The 18242-nt window shown below is 28.1% G+C and overlaps 1 protein-coding gene across 1 annotated transcript; it reads right to left on the bottom strand.

The window, feature by feature from the left end:
• Positions 1–353: 353 nt before the first annotated feature.
• On the bottom strand, positions 354–2437 carry LOC120251648 (3-ketoacyl-CoA synthase 4). The gene has a single exon (XM_039260249.1). It carries the CDS (start codon positions 2207–2209, stop codon positions 635–637), a length of 1575 nt encoding a protein of 524 aa, XP_039116183.1. The 5' UTR covers positions 2210–2437; the 3' UTR covers positions 354–634.
• Between the last annotated feature and the right edge of the window lie 15805 nt (positions 2438–18242).

Genomic DNA, 18242 nt, shown 5'->3' with positions numbered 1-18242 from the left:
ACAAAAATAACAATATTGGAGCATAGTACTTAAAATGATTTTATGAACACGCTGGCACAACCATGACAAAATTAAACCATGCCAAAAAAAAAAATATATATATATATATATATATGATCTCAATCCATAGAAAGATATCTGGCATTACAACCATTAATAGTACATAAAAAGATTTTATGAACACACTAGCACAACCATGACAAATTAAACCATGCAAAAAAAAAATATATATATATATATATATATGATCTCAATCCATCGAAAGATATTTGGCATTACAACCATTATTTAGGAGGGATAAAAAATTGACCTTCAAAGATCAAATCATTAAACCAAAGGATATAAGTAAAAGATGCACACAATCGAAGCAAAGCTTCTCTTTAACAGAGTGAGAATTAACTAGTTCACAAGAAGACAAAGGACCCAAAATCATTCACACTATCAAAGTACAAGAATCACAATCGAAGAATCAGAACAGTTTTTGCTGGCACACTAAATAGCTTAAGAATTAAATAGCAAACTAAATTATAGATATGCGTGATGTACTGGAGAAGAATACCCCTTTGATGGTGTTGTTTGTAAGAGATTCATCCAACCAGAGATCAACTGCAACATATTTAGAGGCCAACTACTACTATTGTGAAGCAATGTGCCCATCAACAACCTGAACGGGATACGAATTGATACAATCTGCCCACGGGCTGTGGGACGAGGCCTTCACATTGCAGAGGGCCTCCCATACAGCACTGTTGCATTTAAACCCGCTACCGAAGGCAATCTGCCAGATCCGGTGACCCCTCCGAATTCGGCCCTTGGCTTCAATATAAGCAAGCTCATACCAAATGGAGCTCGAGGAGGTGTTGCCGAACCTGTGTAAAGTCATTCGGGATGCTTCAACATGGACAGGAGAGAGCTGGAGGTTCTTTTCCAGTTCATCAATGACTGCACGGCCACCAGCGTGGATGCAGAAGTGATCAAATGCAAGCTTGAAGTCAGGTATATAAGGCTTGACTTTGGCATTGAAGAGCTTCTTGGCAACAAGAGTGGCAAAGAAGAGGAGTTGCTCACTGATCGGGAGAACAAGAGGGCCAAGGGTGGTGATGTTGGTCTTGAGGGCACCGCCGGCGATGGCCATGAGATCTTTGGACAAGGACACACCGACCTTTCCTACTTCGTCCTGCTCTTGATACACGCAGCGGAACGCATTGTCATCAGCGCCCTTGTGCGTGCGCACGACGTGGACAAGCCGGTATTTGGCTCGGCGGCGGTCAGAACGGCGGTTAGATAGAAGCACCGCAGCACCGCCGACACGGAACAAACAGTTAGGGATAAGCATAGACTTGCGATTCCCAAAGTACCAGTTTTGCGTGATGTTCTCAGTGGAGACAACAACAGCGTAGGAGGAACCATGCACCTGGAGAAGATCACGAGCGAGGTCGATGGAGATGACGCCGGCACTGCAGCCCATGCCACCGAGATTAAAGCTCCGGATGTTGCCCCGGAACTTGTACTTGTTAACGATCATGGCGGAAAGCGAAGGGGTGGGATTGAAAAGTGAGCAATTGACAACAAGAACACCAATATCCTTGGGATTCACACCAGTGGAGCGAAACAGATTATCTAGGGCACCAAACATCACCTGCTCAGCCTCAGCACGGGCGGCAGCCATGGATGGATTGGGGGGAAGATGGTGCATGGCTTCAGGAAAATAGGTTTCTTCCCCGAGACCAGAGCGCTCAAGGATCTTGCGCTGGAACTCAAGCGCTGACTCATTGAACTCGCCGCACAGCCGGGAATGCTCCATGAACGCAAGGAACGGAGCTTTGAGATGGGGTTCAGGGCGGTAGCAAGCGAAGTCAATAAGAAAAACAGCGCGGGGGCGGGTCATGATGTAGACGGTGGAGGCGAAGACGAGGATAGCAGAGAAGACGAGGACGCTGACAAGGTTGTACTGGAGATGGAGCCAGAGCTGACGGAGTTCATCGGGGTCGGTGCGGGCGGCTTCGAGGAGGATGATGACGATGAGAGGGAAGAGTAGGAAAGTGATTAGATGCGTTATTAAGTAATGGTACCCGAGTTTCACGTACTTTAGGTTTACGCTTTGGAGGAAGTCTGGGAGTCGGCGTGCCGGTGCCGGCGCCGGCGCCAGAGGTTGAAGATGATGCTTTTGGTGATGTTGATCTTGATTTGGAGTGGCCATTGAACCCATGAGGGGTAGGGGAATCTAGAGAGGAAGGAATTGGAATATAAAGAGGAAGGATGAGGTGGAGGAGTAGGTGGGGGAGAAGGAGGAAAGGGGCGGGGCGGCGGAGGAGAGAAGAAGAAGAAGAAGACGAAGAAGAAGACGAGCAAACGCGGGCCAAAACTTGGATTTTTAACTGGAACGCTGATGTTAGGTCTTTGTGGAACGTGTGAATTCTTGAATCCAGAGTGTTTTTTGTTTTAATTAAAATTTAAGTGATTTGTAGGTGTTGAGGGTATATATATATATATTTTTTATTGAGGAAGGGAAAATTTTGAAGGAATTTCTCTGATAATTTTGGATGATTTATTTAGGGCTGGATTGTTTTGAATTTTTTTTTTTTTAGTGTGTGTATATGTATATATGCGCAAATATGGTACTTCTATTATATATATTATATGTATAATTATAATAATAATATTTAGTCATCTTCAGCGTAGCCAAAGATAAATTTATAACCCTAGCTCCTTCCTATTTTGAGCAGAGAATATATCTATTAATTCTTTTATTCCAATTATTAAGAAAGAAATGTAACACATGGAAAAATAACGTTATTCATTGAAATAAGATACTGAGAGTCTTATAAAATAATGAGCTTTTTTTTCTAATTGGATAGAGAAATAACGTAACGACTTATTCATTGAAATGAGATATTGAGAGTTCTGTAAAATAATGAGCTCTTTTTTAATTGGATGTTTTTTTACATATATAAATATTTTAACTTGAAAGTTGTTATATAGTTAGAATTATTTTTTTAAAAATGGTTTTTTTTTTTTGGAAGAATGTATAATATTAAAATATATTTTTCAAAAAGTTTTAGTTTTTTTTAAATTAAAACAGAAACTAAGAAACAAGTTTATTAGATAACTGAGAATGTGTTTTTAAGGGTTTTTTTAAAAAAAACGTGGGTTTTTAGAAAAAAGAAGTTTTTGTTTACAAATATGTTTTAACAAAAAAAGTCACTCTCAAAATTTCATATGTAGTTATCTAAATAAAAAAAAATTTAGAAACTTGTTTGAGTTCATGTTGGATGGAACATAAATAAAGAGTGCTTTTTTAAAATAATCTTTATGAGATTAAACATGATATTTATTATATAAATTGTGATTTTGTTTTAATGATATACACTAAACTATTCAAATAAGTTGTCTACTTTGTCATATTTCTAACTAGCAACCATTCAAATTAATTTCTATTTAGCCTCACCTATTTATGAATTAAATCTAAAACATTAATTCTAAATAATTATTTATTTTTAAAAAATTAAAACAAACTCTCTAACAATGCGGCCACCACAAATCATGTCAATAATAGGAATCTCTAGTATATTTAAATATGAAATGAAAATGATTTATGGATTGTAATATATATTATTACATCACAAGAAACACAATGTCAAATTATCTTATTATGGTCAAGTATGTGATCACAAGCCACTGACAACGTTGGCCCATTCTAGATAATTTTTATTAATTATTTGGCACATTTACATCATAAAATTATGATAAACAAAAATAAAAACAAAAAAAATTAACAATTTAATATATATATATATATATATATATAATCAACTAATTTAAAACATTATCAAAAAGACAAGTGCTAAGCACTAGATCAAACTATAATTTATATAGCTTATGAAATGGGAAGCTCCCTCACATGTGAGATGATAATTAAATGGAATCAAAAGGTGAAAAATAAAATAAAAATAAAATATTAAAAAATTTATATGCAAAGTGATGCATAGAAAATGACAAATAATAATTGAATAACATATTTCACATTGAAGCTTGATCAAAATTGGATTATGTGAAAAATTCACTGGCTCTTCATTGAAATTTATGTCCAAAAATTATATATATATATAACAAGTGGGGTCCATAATTAATATTATGGACTTATAAACTGATGACTTTGTCAAACAAAGCAAACAAAATTATGTTAATGGATTTAGGTATACTCCAAAATTGATTTAAAAACCAATAAAATAAAATAAAGCATTTAATTCCATTGAAAAGATTGATATCTAGAAGAAAATTTCAAAAATAAATAAATAAATAAATAAAGAATACAAAAAAATTTTGGACTAAAAATGGTCCCTCATAATAGTGGACATTAAGAACCAAAAAAAAAAAAGTATGTGTAAAATAGAATATTAAAAAAATTTAATAGCAGATAAGATTAACTTTAATAGTGTGACCTATAAAACTCCGCATATAATTAATTAGTTGGTTACAACTAAAATTTTCTATAATTAATTATAATTCAACTATATTTTATAGGTGAATAATAAATTCTTTAAGATCTTTCTAGATAAATATTCAATTAATAAAACCTCTTTTTTCTAGAATGAGAACATTATATTTAATTGTGGTGAGAAAAAAATTGATTTATATCTGACTTATAAAAAGTGGAATATAAGTGGACTATGAGCTATTATTCTCCAATGATATGGCTCCCATAATATTAGGAAATTAGAAAAGCAATTCATGGACTAGTTCTTGTCTTTGTTGGATAAATAGCCACAACAAAAATTATATATAATTATAAAAAATAAAAATAAAAATTTTTGTTCAAAATTCATATTGATTGTGTTCCGATTAACGTTTTAGCTATCTAACACAACCCTCCTCTTTTCTTGTCCTCGACTAAGATCATCTCTAACAAAAAAAAAAAATTCTAAAATGATATTTGAGTTTGAGTTATCTAGTCTTTTGATTTTTATTTTTTAGTAGAGTAATATAAAAGTAAAAGTGAAGGATTTATATAGCTAACTTTAAATAGTTGGGTTTCAAGGTTTATTATTGTTTTTGTATAAAAATAAAAAATAAAAAGACTTAGAACACGATTTTAAAAAAAAACAAGAAAAAAAGTTAAATATGATTAGAGGTAAAAATATTTATTTGTGAAATTATGGAATAAAGCAATTAAAATATTTCTTGAAAAACCAAAGTAATGGAAATCGAACCTTTTGAAGTGATAAAAGGAGAGGTTTATGTAGTCCACGGGACAAAGAATCATTTTAAAGATCATTGAGCTTTTGAAAAGTTAAAAATGAAATGTTTAAGATCTAATTTTTTTTTTAAATTTCAAATTTATTTAATCTTTGATTGATTATTTGAACTTTAATATTTGATGATTTTTTTTAAATTATAATTTTCCTAAGTTTCAAATTTAATTAAAAAAAATCCAAAACTAAACTATAAATATATATATATATATATATATATATATAAACAAGGCATCTTATTTAGTTAAACAATTGATAGAAAGATTAGAGTGGGTCGGGTGTTGGCGCTTTGCTCACGCGTCTTAGCGTCCCCAGGGTTCAGTCTTGTCGCGCTTTCTCAAAAAGATTAGTAGCTCATTGGAAATCAAGTTGCATTAATTAAAGTTATTAAACTAAACAAGTTCATCACCTCAACTAATGTGCATAATTAATTTATTCCCATGCACATGCCCAAATTAATGGGTCAAAGCCAAGACTTGAATAATTAATTAATTAAAAATAAAAAATTCTTTATTAAGCTTCTTAACATTAATTATTAAATATAATATTCAAAATATAAAAGTGGATAAATTAACAGGAATAGCAGAGTAGACTACTTGGCCCTCAAATGATCACCATTCATTGCATTGAAAATAAAGTGATTAATTATTAAATGCATTATTAACATTATATTCTTTCAATGGTCCAATCATTTATATAGAGGTAGAAACTTAAAAGTTTTATAAAAAAAATTATTATTTATCACAAATTGTTTTGCAAATTTACCACAATTTTCGCCAAACTAAAAGTTGCATAATTTTCTATTTATTTATATATTTTAATCCAAATGAAACCATATAAATTATATGCAATTGAATTTTCCAACAAATTTTCAAGAGAGATAAAAATAAGAACTCACGATTAATTCTTTGGATTTTTATTTTATTTTTTTTTTAGTTTTTGCAATTTCATCAATATCTATAATAATTATTTATCAGATTTTTAAGTTTTAGTTGCTTAAAGCGATCCCACTCAGTAAATACAAACTAAATGTTTAATATAACTTATATACATGAAAGTGAAGTTATAGTAAAATGACATTGAATAGCAAAGATTAATTTAATATAATTAAGTTAACATGGTGTATGAAATTAATTATAATTAAAAAAAACTCATGCAACTATTAAACTACCGCTAGTTATTTTAATTTTATATTTCTAATAATAAATGAATCATATATTTAGCATGAACTAGTTGCATACTATTATAGCCAAAAGGTTTGTAAAAAATTTAAATTTTTGATAAATAATTATTAAAAAAATTAGCTTATCATATAAATTACATTTTTTTTTAATTCAAATGCTTCTTATAATTATTAAATTTGTGTTTTTTAGTAGTAATTAAATTGCAAATCACACATTCCTTATTAAGTATGGTAAAAATATTATCATATAAAGATCTTTGAAAACAAACATCTATGTGCATGAAACTTAACTTTGCTAAATATTTTTATTTAAATACGTATGATCTTTCCAAGCAATTGAATATGATTTTTTGATGGATCTAAAAATTATAAATTAAATAATTTAACATAAAAATAAAAGATTTTTATTTTTGTCCATATATATACATGATTCCATTTAGGTATAAGTTTCAAGCCAAACCGTTGATTTTTCTTAATCAAGTCAAACTTATTTCAAGAAAATTCGAGAGTTGAGTATGTTGGTTATACTTCCTTCTAGGCAAACTTCATAAGACAAAAATATTATCTATATATATATATATATACCTAATTTATTTAATCTAAATTGTGATATATATAGAGTAGATAACCAAAATAGGTGGTCATTTAAAAAGGTAAGATAAACCTAATCCCAACTAATTAATATAGCTTATCTATGCTTGCCAAATTTGGCCAAAGGGTCTAATCTAAAACTCATACCAATCAAATCTATCTTTTCTTCTAAAATGAGTTCAATATTGCAAGTTTCTCAATTTTATGACCAAAGTGTTAATCAAAGAACATTTGAGAAGAGAGCGATGGAAAAGAAAATGGGTACAAAATAAACATTAGGTGAGAGATTAAGGCCCATGCACAAAAATATATATATATATATATATGAATAAATAAAGATTCATATATATATATATATTAAAATTTTGTTGGTCTTGTGGACAAGCAAAAGAAGCTCAAATGAGTATGCAACTTTGTTTTTCCAAAGTAGCTTTCAATGAAGCCATAAAATGATATAATTGGGTCCACATTGTTAGAAGACCATGCCTACTTCCAAGATCTAGATTATAGATTCATGTTATTGTACTAAATAATTTTTTTGAATTTGATTATATTTACCAACTTTAGTCTTTAGCTTTATTTTTCTTATTAACGACTTCATTGAGTATTTGCATGATCATTTTCGATAAATATTATTAAGAATAATAACTCAAACCATTGAGAAAAAAATAAAAATATTGTAATTATTTAATGCTCATGAACAAATTTTGAGAAAATTCAATCAATTTTAATTGTCATTTTTATTAATTTATCATAACTATTAAAATAGTGATTTAATATTTGGCAATGAAACCTCAAGTTGAAGTTTCATGACACTCTTTAAATATGCTATTTATTTATTTTGTTATATGTCCATTTTCTTATAATTGATAACTCTCCGTTTTATTACTTTATTATAATAAAATATTAAATAAAATAAATGAAAAATATTTGATTATGTGTATTAACATAGACAATAATTCCAAACAAAATATTGTTAGGATCAAATAGATCTGGTGAAGAAAAACAAGTCATATCAATCATTAATGTTTATCTACTAACCCATACTGCTTAGCAAGTTTTGAATAAAAACTAATGATTTGTAGAGTTATAGACTTATAGTCGGCATTTGTTAGTTTACAATACCTTTCAAGAATAGGGACATAATATTAATTAATGACGACTCCAATTAAACTTTCATAACTGTTAGTGCAACCACACTATTATTGGCATGATTTGACACATAGTCAAGATGACGTGGCAAGCATTGTGACATGGCAAGGAGATTTGGAGTGCAAGGCATACATCTTGAAGATTATGGTGAAGCTATCTTGAAGATCTTGGTGGAGTTATTTTTGGCAATGCATTACAACTTGAAGACAAGATCATATCAAGACCATATTTAAGTGATTTGATTGAAGACTAAATATGGTGGAGCTTAATTAAAGAAAGATCTATTTATGGTGTGAATGAAGACTAATTGAAGATATGATTTGAAGAATCTTTGATGAAGATTGATTGAAGTCTATTAACGGCAAGATTTGAGGACCAAACTTGGGTGAATTGAAGATCAAGTTTGGAGAATCTTTGAAGACCAAACTTGAAAGATTGAAGACTAAGTTTGGCAAGTTTCATGAAAGACGCTACAAGGGCGTGCTCACTTTGCGAGGGGCTGCGTGATGAGGACCCGAGGAGGTAGGGCTAGTTGCTTGCGGTCGGGATCGGGAGATTTGGGTGCATCGACTCGGACTAAGCATGACCCAGGGAGGTTGATGGGTCTTGAGGTCATCCATGATGTAACGAGACTTCGGTCAGTCGTGAGTTAGAGGGTCATGTTGCGATTCATGTTACTGACGAGGAGTTACAATGACTAATTTCAGCGATTTTTAAATTAGTAGCCGCGGAGATTTTAAAAGAGGTATGTGCTATATTTGGAACGTTGAGGCATCTATATAAGCTACCTTGCTCGTAGATTGTAGGTGTAACTCTTGGGGAACTCTTGGAGAAGAGTGTGTGAGCACGGACAATCTAGAGAGGGTAGTGTTCATTGTTGTTGAGTGAGTGGTGACGAGTGTTTTTGTACTCATGTATTTTCACCTCTTTTTAGTGGATTGTTTTTCTCGGGCTTGGCCCCCAGGGGACGTGGGTGAGGAGGGGCCAGGCCCCGGGTTAGCAATCTTATGTGTCTCCTTCTTGCTTGGTTTGTGTGAGTTTTTCTTTGAGTGTTGTGAGTGTTCACTAAACCACAAACCACATCGCCGGAACTAACAATAACTTAAAATTTTTTTTTTCTCTCTCACATGAATATAATATATGTTTTTTATTTTAAAATATATTATTTATTTATTTTGAATTTCTCTTTTTATATATATTGAGAAGCGATCTTAAAGATAATTTCCTTTAGTTATATAAAAATGTGTTTGATTTGCTGAATGAGAATAAAGAGAATGAGATAAGGGGAATTAGAATGAGGGGAATAAAAATAATAATAAAACATTGTTTGGTTGGAGGAAATAAGAGTGTGAAATAGGAAAAAATATGAAAAAGAATTATAGTAAAATTACTTATATACACTTTACAATAAACGAATGTTATTATATAATATATTGGATGATATTTAATTATAATTAAATTTATTAGATTATAAAATAATTTGAATAATAATTATAGTTATATATCTTAATTAAATCAATTTTATACCTTTTTAATTATCATACAAAAATATTTAAATAAACTAATTTATGTAACTATTATTCATTTTAATTGTTATGAGTAAATTATTTAATTAAATAATTCATTTTATTTAAATAATTAATAATAAAATATAAGTGTGTATTATCCAATTCAAAAAATAACAAAAATAAAAGGAATATATCAAGAGCGATAAAACCATCATTTCAAACTCAAAAGAATGAGATTCTTCTTAAAATGGAGAGGGATGAGATGGAGGCGCATGGAGAAATTTAATCATGCACATGATAGCATCCTTTACTAAATAACAAACAAACAAGGTGTAATAGTGGGAAGAAAAAATATTAATTTGTTGATCGTTCATATTCCTATCATCCAAACACACTCTAAGTTTTCAAATTTTTTGATTTGAGGTTTATTCAAATATTTAATAGTTTGGTTTGGTTATAATTAATTGGAATAACCTATGAAAATATATAATAATCTTTTTTTTTTAAATAACCTTCAAATCATATCTTGCATCATTTGTAGCATGAGTTATATATGCTAAGTATATACCTTGTCAATTATTATGATTTAATTAATGATGGCATTATTTGAAAATAAAATTTGGAGTAAGATTATCTTAGAATGATTCAAATCATGTCATCTATAAATTAAACATCCTTTATTTGTGTTAGAAATGATGTCATACAAAACTAACAATTTATTATTTCATGATTCAGAAAGTATTATTAATATCATAAGTATCTGACTAGAAATTTATTATCAAATTAATTAATTAAAAAAAATTGTTTACTTGCCATTATGTAATAATTTTCTATGTTTTAAAATGACTTTTTTTATAAACCATTTTTGTAATGTATATAATTAGATATCAGATATAAAGCATGAGAATATTCAATTGAAACTAAACATATAGATTTTTATATTTAACAAAAAAAAAAGCTCAAAATTTATTTATTAGAACCAATTATATATCTAACATTTAATGCTATAAATCACAAAAGAGAATTTATATAAACAAAAAGATAAAAAAAAAAATCATTTTAACGTAGGTTAAAACGTCAAAAGTTGTTCTATTGATGGTAAATAATACTTGAAATGTCAAGAATTCGAAGTAATTTCTCTATTTTTTATGTCGATGGAAAATAAAAACTTCAATAAAAAAAGGCAATTGAAATAAACTTTAATTCCAAGCATATATATGTATATGTGTGTATATATATATGTATATGTGTATATATATATATATATATATATTGGGTGATTGGTGATCCTAAATGGGTTAGGCCGCTATCTTTTAGGCTTGGCCCAAATGGACACTTAGAATGAACCTAGGATGAAATATTGATGTCCAAGTACTATATTTAATACAAATGCACTGAAGTTTGACTTGAAGGTCAAATTTGAATTTATTTATTTTTAAATTATAATTATAATTATCAAGGAAGTACTAACGAAATTTATCTTCATTCCTTGAAATTTCAAAATTTTATAAAATTTATGACTTATAAGTAAGAAAATCAATTACTTCCTTTCTTTTCATGCATTTTACTATTGAAAAAAATAAAAATCATTCTAGTAAATATTTTAAAATTATAAAAAAGTAAAAACACACACACACACACACACACACACACAAATATGAGATTTCATTGGTCTGACTAGTTTTGCTTGATTAGTTGTACACTTGAGTAATCCAACTAATAAATAATAATATTAAGATAATTTATCATTCAATTATTCTTTTAAAAAGGAAAAAAAAAAGGAGGAAACAGGGAAAAAGGGAAGACAGACGTAGCAGGAATGAACATGATGATATATATGAAATCCCATGCAAAAGCATTCACGTGAATGAGTGAACAAGTATGAGAGAAAAAGATGATGACATGATTTGATTATATATTCATTTTCAGAGACACAAACAGTCTTCAAAAGTTGTGTTCTTTTTGCTCTTCCTTTCAAAGTTAGAATTTTGCCAATTCATTATAAATTACTATATCAATCAACCTTATATATATATATATATAGTCATTTTATTCTATTCATTTAATAAGAAATACTTTTAAAAACATGTTACTTTCATTACAACATCAACATTCAACACTGATTGTTTATTTTAAAATTTTTGGTGCTAAAATAAATATCTTCATAATTTAAAATGATCCAAACTTTCTTTAATTCTTCAAATATATTGCCATTGATCATTTTATTACATGTGACATTCCATGTAAATGGACAAAATCATTAAAAATATTTATTGAATCAAAGATAGTATTTTCAGTATATGTTTTTTTAATAAAATAAAAAATAAGTATTTTGCACAATTTTACCATGAAATCATTCTCTCATTTCTCTCCCACAATATGGCCTTGTTTGGATTAGCTTAATAAAAAAGTGCTTTTTTTAAGTTTGGCAGAAGGCCTTTTAAAAAAAGTGCTTATGAGAGTAAGTTAAGTATTTTTCTATATTTTATATTTAGATATGTTAATGTAGAAGCACTTTTATATAATATAAATTTAAAATAACATTGTGATACTTTTATTATATATTTATAAAAAAATGATAAAGCCATTGCAAGTTACATTAATCTAACAAAATGTTCTCAATTTCACTGATTAATTATTAAATATGTAAAAACAATATTAGCTCCTCTAATTCATCAACAAATTAATCTCCATAACTCATCTTTTAAATAATAATAATAATAATAATTTTCATAATTTTAACAAGAGAAAATAAACCTTTTTTTTAAATCAGTGACAAATTCATTCACAAGCTTTTGGCCAAGTGAATTTGTTCCTATCATAGATGACATAGGAACCTTCAAGTCTTCATAAATTAGCTAGGGTTTGTGTCACATAGCGTTGGACATATTTTATATATATATATATATATATATATATGAGACCTGTGATTCTGTGAATAGGAGAGCTAGCTGTAGACACTTCTGGAAAGGTTCATTTCTCTATGAATTTCTGTAATTCCAAGAACAAATCTCACATAAAAATATCATTGAAAATAATTGAAAGTAGAGCCATTCAGTATTCTTGTTGTTATTTGAAAAGCAACTTCTTGACTTATACTTCATGTCATTGAATATTGAATAATTAATCGTGGTAAATATAAAATTCCATTTTCTACATTTATTTTGTCAATGTAGCTGCTAATATATATAATAACAATGAGAACCCATTAATCTCAACTGTTTTCAATAGATTATTTGAATATTTTCTTTCTATGTTGCTTTCTTAAAGACTTTTTGACATTATGAACATGTCACTCCAAATACGCTGCATAGGAGTGGCAATATTTTGTCCAGGCCCACCAGCCTGATTTTGTTCGGTCCAAAATAAAAAAGATTTGGACAAAAGTTGTATTAATCTGGGTAGGGTTTAGGCAATGTTTGATTGTCCGAATTTAAATCCGGGCCGGGTCCGGACAAAAAAATTCAGACAACCCAGGCATTTGATCTCTAAAAATTTTAAAGTCTCGAAATCATGAGTCCAATTGTTTTTAAGTTCGATTTTTCCAAAAACTTCAAACTTATATGGTTTTTATTAAGACTTGGAATTTTTGTATGATTTGATTTGAGACTTTTGGATTTTTGGACTTTTTTTTTTACATTTAATGTGAATTAAATTATTTTTTATAATTTAATATTTGAGTGAAGTTAAATGTAATTTATAAGATTTGGAGAAAATTCGGATATCTGGACAATCCGGTTTTAAAGAAACCGGGTCCGGACAAGTTAGATTTGTTTGGATTTAAAATTGGGCCAGGTCCGCATAACAAGTTTATTTATTTATAGTAGTAGTTGCCCGTACCCGGTTTTGTTCGAACTCGAATTTTTGCCACCCCTAAATACGCATAAACATATTTTTTTATCATTATAGCTTAACCATGTATTAGAAGGGAATCAAACCCTCAACCTCTCACGTAAGAGTTTAAATATCTTGACAACTCAGTTTTTACCTTGATAACAATGAAAAAAAAATAGATAAACCAATTTCTATTTGCATATATATATATATATATATATATATATATAATGGAGATTATCATGGATTTGATAATAGAGTTAGATATATGGAAGAAGAATATTGTTAAATATACAACTTATCTATGAGGGAAGTAATAATAATAATAATAATAATAATAATAATAATAATAATAATAATAATAATGCTTTGTAACACATTTGTGAATGAGCATACAAAAATATATATGATGGTCATATATATATATATATATAATTAAAATCTTCCAAATATAAAACTAAGTGGCTTTGTTTGAAAATATATCATTAGAACCAAAAAGAAAAAAAAAAGTTTAGGTTTTGTGTGAGTATGGAGATTGAGTCATATAATTAATGTTTAACTGAAATTATTTTAAAATATAATTTATTTTTAAAAAAATTTGTTCACTATACATAGCTTCATTTCCACATGCATGAACCATCTAGCTAGCTATTTAAATCCTAAAAAATATATATATAATTATAATTAAATAGAAAACAAGAAGAAGAAAACAAAAGAGAAAGAAATAGAATATGCATGGAGTTAAGTTCACGAGAGTGGCTAAAGTACTCACGAGTGCTCCTAAAGCTAAAGGACAGCAAAACAAAAGGATTGTCCTCATTCCCCCACCTTTCTGTACGTCCATACAATTTTTTTTTTTAAAATATTGGTTTCTCTTTATTATTATTATTATTATTATTATTATTATTATTATTATTATTATCTGATGTTGTTCAAATGTTCTCCAATAATCTTTGCATTTTTTTTCTCAAGTAGGATGCCCATATATTTATAGATAATGAGTTTGAATTTTAGTTCACGTAATGCGAAAATACAAACGGGTCAAATTTTTATATTTTTGTCTATATACATATATATATATTTGATTTAGCATGGATAGAGGTTTAAGAGATGACAATCAAAGAAATTAAATTAAGATATTATTTAATTAAACTGAAATATTGTTTTGTGTCTTTTGTGTGGTTATAATTAAGGTCCTAGAAGATCTTCACATAATTTTAGTTATTATGATTTCAAATGTTTACAGAGCTTAATTGATGCTGAAAAAAATGAGAAAAAAAATTAAAGAAAATAAATAAGGACAGTTTTGATATTACAAAAATTCATGATTCGATGCCTACCGTTCTCAAGAAGAAATTATAGGTATAATAAATTATATCAAATTATATATTTTTTGTAAAAAGTTACTTAATATATTTAGATTAATACATCAAAAATGGCAAAAATTAAAGTAACACTAACAAATTTAATTATATAAGACAGTTTCAGAATATTATTTTTCTTGGTTAAATTTGTTAGTTTTTAATTTTTTTTACATTGTTTTAAACATCATCTATCTATTTTAGCATTGATAATTTTTATATCTTTATAAATATTTTTACTAGTTGATTTTATCCACAAATTGAACCAATTTCATACTACTGTATAGTAACCCCTTATGTAAGTTTATACCATTATTAAACATTATCTTTCAACCATAATTTCAAATGGAATTTTTTAAAAATAAATTAACATCACTTTCATTTTATTTGTTGTTAATTTAATTTTTTTAATACAAAAAATCAATTTTTAAGTTTATCTTTTTGTCATGCGTGTTGGTGAGTTGGATCAAACTTCATATGCAAGTGGGATCACTTAATATTATTATTAATTTAATTTAATTTTATATATAATGCACGTAAAGTTTGTAATAAAAAATAAATTTTATCCTATAAATATTTTAGGATACAATATGATACATAGCCAAGAATTTACATCATATATGTTTCTAATAATGAATGGATGACACTTTATAAAGTTATGTCGATTGAGATAAAATGTTTAAATAACTTAATACCTAACTAAAATAAACTAAGTTAAAAGGCAAAAGGAAGTGGAATGTGAGGATTAAATAAATACATAAATAAATCTTAATAGTAGGCATGGTTAAAGGAAAAGAACAAGGTAGGCACTAAGAACAAGTTACATAAATATTTTAAGAAAGTAACATTACTTTATAACAAAATAATTAAAAAGAATCAAGCCTGTTTATTTGCACCACTTAAAAAGTACACAAGTACTTCACAAAATATTTAAAAATAAGTAGTTAAAAATAAATTTCTTTGGCAAAGAACCTTCTGCCATCCATAAGAAGACATTGGAATTAATTAGGTTGCATGCATGACTTTTGGATTTGTTAATTTTGATTAATTTGAAAATAATACAAGGTGGAGGTGCAAATGGGGGCCAATGAAATGTCATGTATGGTAGAGAAAGGGAAGAAGACAAGCAAAACCATGCCGCTGTCTTTAATGCTACCAATACCACTATGATACATAAGCTAGGTTAGATGCATCAGAGTTTGTTATATATATACATAAAACATTGATAATCTCTAGGCAACCTATTTTCAAATCTTATGTTGCTTTCTCTAAAGAATTATTGCTATATATATATATCATAATAATTCAGAGTGATATTGTCTTCATATTTCTCTTTTTAATAAGAGATATATGGAGAATGTAAGATATTGTTAAAGCTGGTGACATAAATTCATTTTTTATCCAACCACAAAACTATGTATAAAAAAAAAAAATTATTGTGTGATTTATGTAATTTTTTGGAAGATTTGTGGTAGTAATTGAGGGATCAGGCAAGCAGAATTTGAAACAATAGAGTTAAACAACTGCATAGACTAAATCTAGACTAAATTAACTTGTGGTCTAGGATCTAGTTAAACATATTTTTATGATTTTATTATGATAAAATGATTTTGATAAACTGAACTATTACCATTGTACTTAATTTTGACATAATTAAATCATCTTCTCCTTCTTTTCTTATAGTTTTTCTCTATTTTAGATTTTCACTTAAATTTATGTAAATTTATTTATTTATTTACTTATTACCGCTTGCTATTTCTTTCATACTACATTTTTACCAAAATGGTTTGTTAACATTTCTTTTTAAAAACTAAAAAGAACTAATTAAATAAATAAATCATAGGTATTATCTAAATAAATGTTTGAAGTTTGATGCTAACATGTTCTTTTCTATTAATTAATTAAAAATATCATTGCTAATGCAGATAATAATTTATATCAGTTATTTTAAACAAATTCTTTTAGCTTCAATGTATACAGCATGTATTGGTTAATTTATATTACCTCTACTGTATTAATATAGGTTAATTATAACAACAATATAGTTAGTTGATAATGAAAAACATACATGCAAAATAATTTCAACCACTACAATTGTGTTGTTTTAAGAACCATATTTATTTATATATTGTATGTAAAAACAATAAGTATAAGGTTTGGTATGGGTATAGTGAGTATGCTTGTAACTGTTTGTATCATATAACAAAAGGAGAAACCTGACTTTGGCGTTGTTGCTCTGTGGTCTAGTGTTTTCTTAACTTCTTATTTTCTTTTGTTTTGCATTATTTTAAATAAATTGTTTGCACTTTTAATAAATGGATAACATTCATTATTTCTTAAAAAAATGGAAGTTTTTATTAGTTTTTTTTTTATATTTCTTTTATATATCAATCTTTGGGTAATATATATAGTTTCTGTTTTGTATTATTTGTTTTTTTTTATATATATATATATATATATATATATATATATATATATATATATAGTGATAAAGGTCAGGGGTGAAAGGTGTCTTGAGTTCTGGTCCCTCATTATTACAGGATGGAAATCTGGTGATCGATGTTTTTGTGCAGCCGTTGTGATTTCAAAAGCAAGTATTCACCAATTTTTTGTCATGTTTATTTTTATTCATTTTAGACTTATATTTGGTCTCTGGGGTTCTTTATCCTTTTTGGGTTGTGTTGGGTACAATTGCAACAAAAGAACTTTTGGTTCTTCGATAGGTAACCGCGTCGCACGTACCGGTTCAGCGATAGCAATTGCAGTGATAATTTTGGTTCATCCGTGCTGGTTGCGAGATTACTGGTTGTTGCGTGATGTTGCCGGTAACTTCAGTATCCATTTGGTGAAATCCCACTCTATCGATTGGTCCTACTGGGATCATAATTCTCATTTTGTTCCCGACATCTTATTTTGTTGTACATTTATTTATTTGTTTTTATTTTATTTTCTACCAGTGTTGTTTTAATAAAATTTTTTTAATATTTACCCAATAAAATCTCATGTACATATCAGGACTCCAAGTAACTCAAATAATAATTTTCTCAATTTCAGTTTTATCAACGCATATATATATATATATATATATATATACCTATATGCTTTTCTGCCATAACCATATAAAAAGCAAATGCGGCCATTTATTAAAATATATGAAATCCGGACGGGTATATATTACTAAAGATTTGATATGCATATATAAAAGAAGAAGATAAAAAAAAAACTATACAAAACTTTCCATTTTTTTAAAAAGAAATGACAGAAATGTACATATTTTCATTTATTAAAAAAGTGTGCAAACAATTGTTTATGTCCCGGGAAATAAATGCAAAGAGCAAAGACAATAAGAAAATAGTTAGGG

The sequence above is a fragment of the Dioscorea cayenensis genome, chromosome 20 (assembly GCF_009730915.1).
Source record: "Dioscorea cayenensis subsp. rotundata cultivar TDr96_F1 chromosome 20, TDr96_F1_v2_PseudoChromosome.rev07_lg8_w22 25.fasta, whole genome shotgun sequence".
In the NCBI taxonomy this organism is placed as follows: domain Eukaryota; kingdom Viridiplantae; phylum Streptophyta; class Magnoliopsida; order Dioscoreales; family Dioscoreaceae; genus Dioscorea; species Dioscorea cayenensis.
The sequence above is the reverse complement of the archived record's forward strand: the minus strand, read 5'-3'. Positions and strand labels throughout refer to the sequence as shown.

What these genes read in the sequence shown, in the direction of transcription:
- LOC120251648 (XM_039260249.1), bottom strand. Translation starts at nt 2,209, where the DNA reads ATGGGTTCAATGGCCACTCCAAATCAAGATCAACATCACCAAAAGCAT.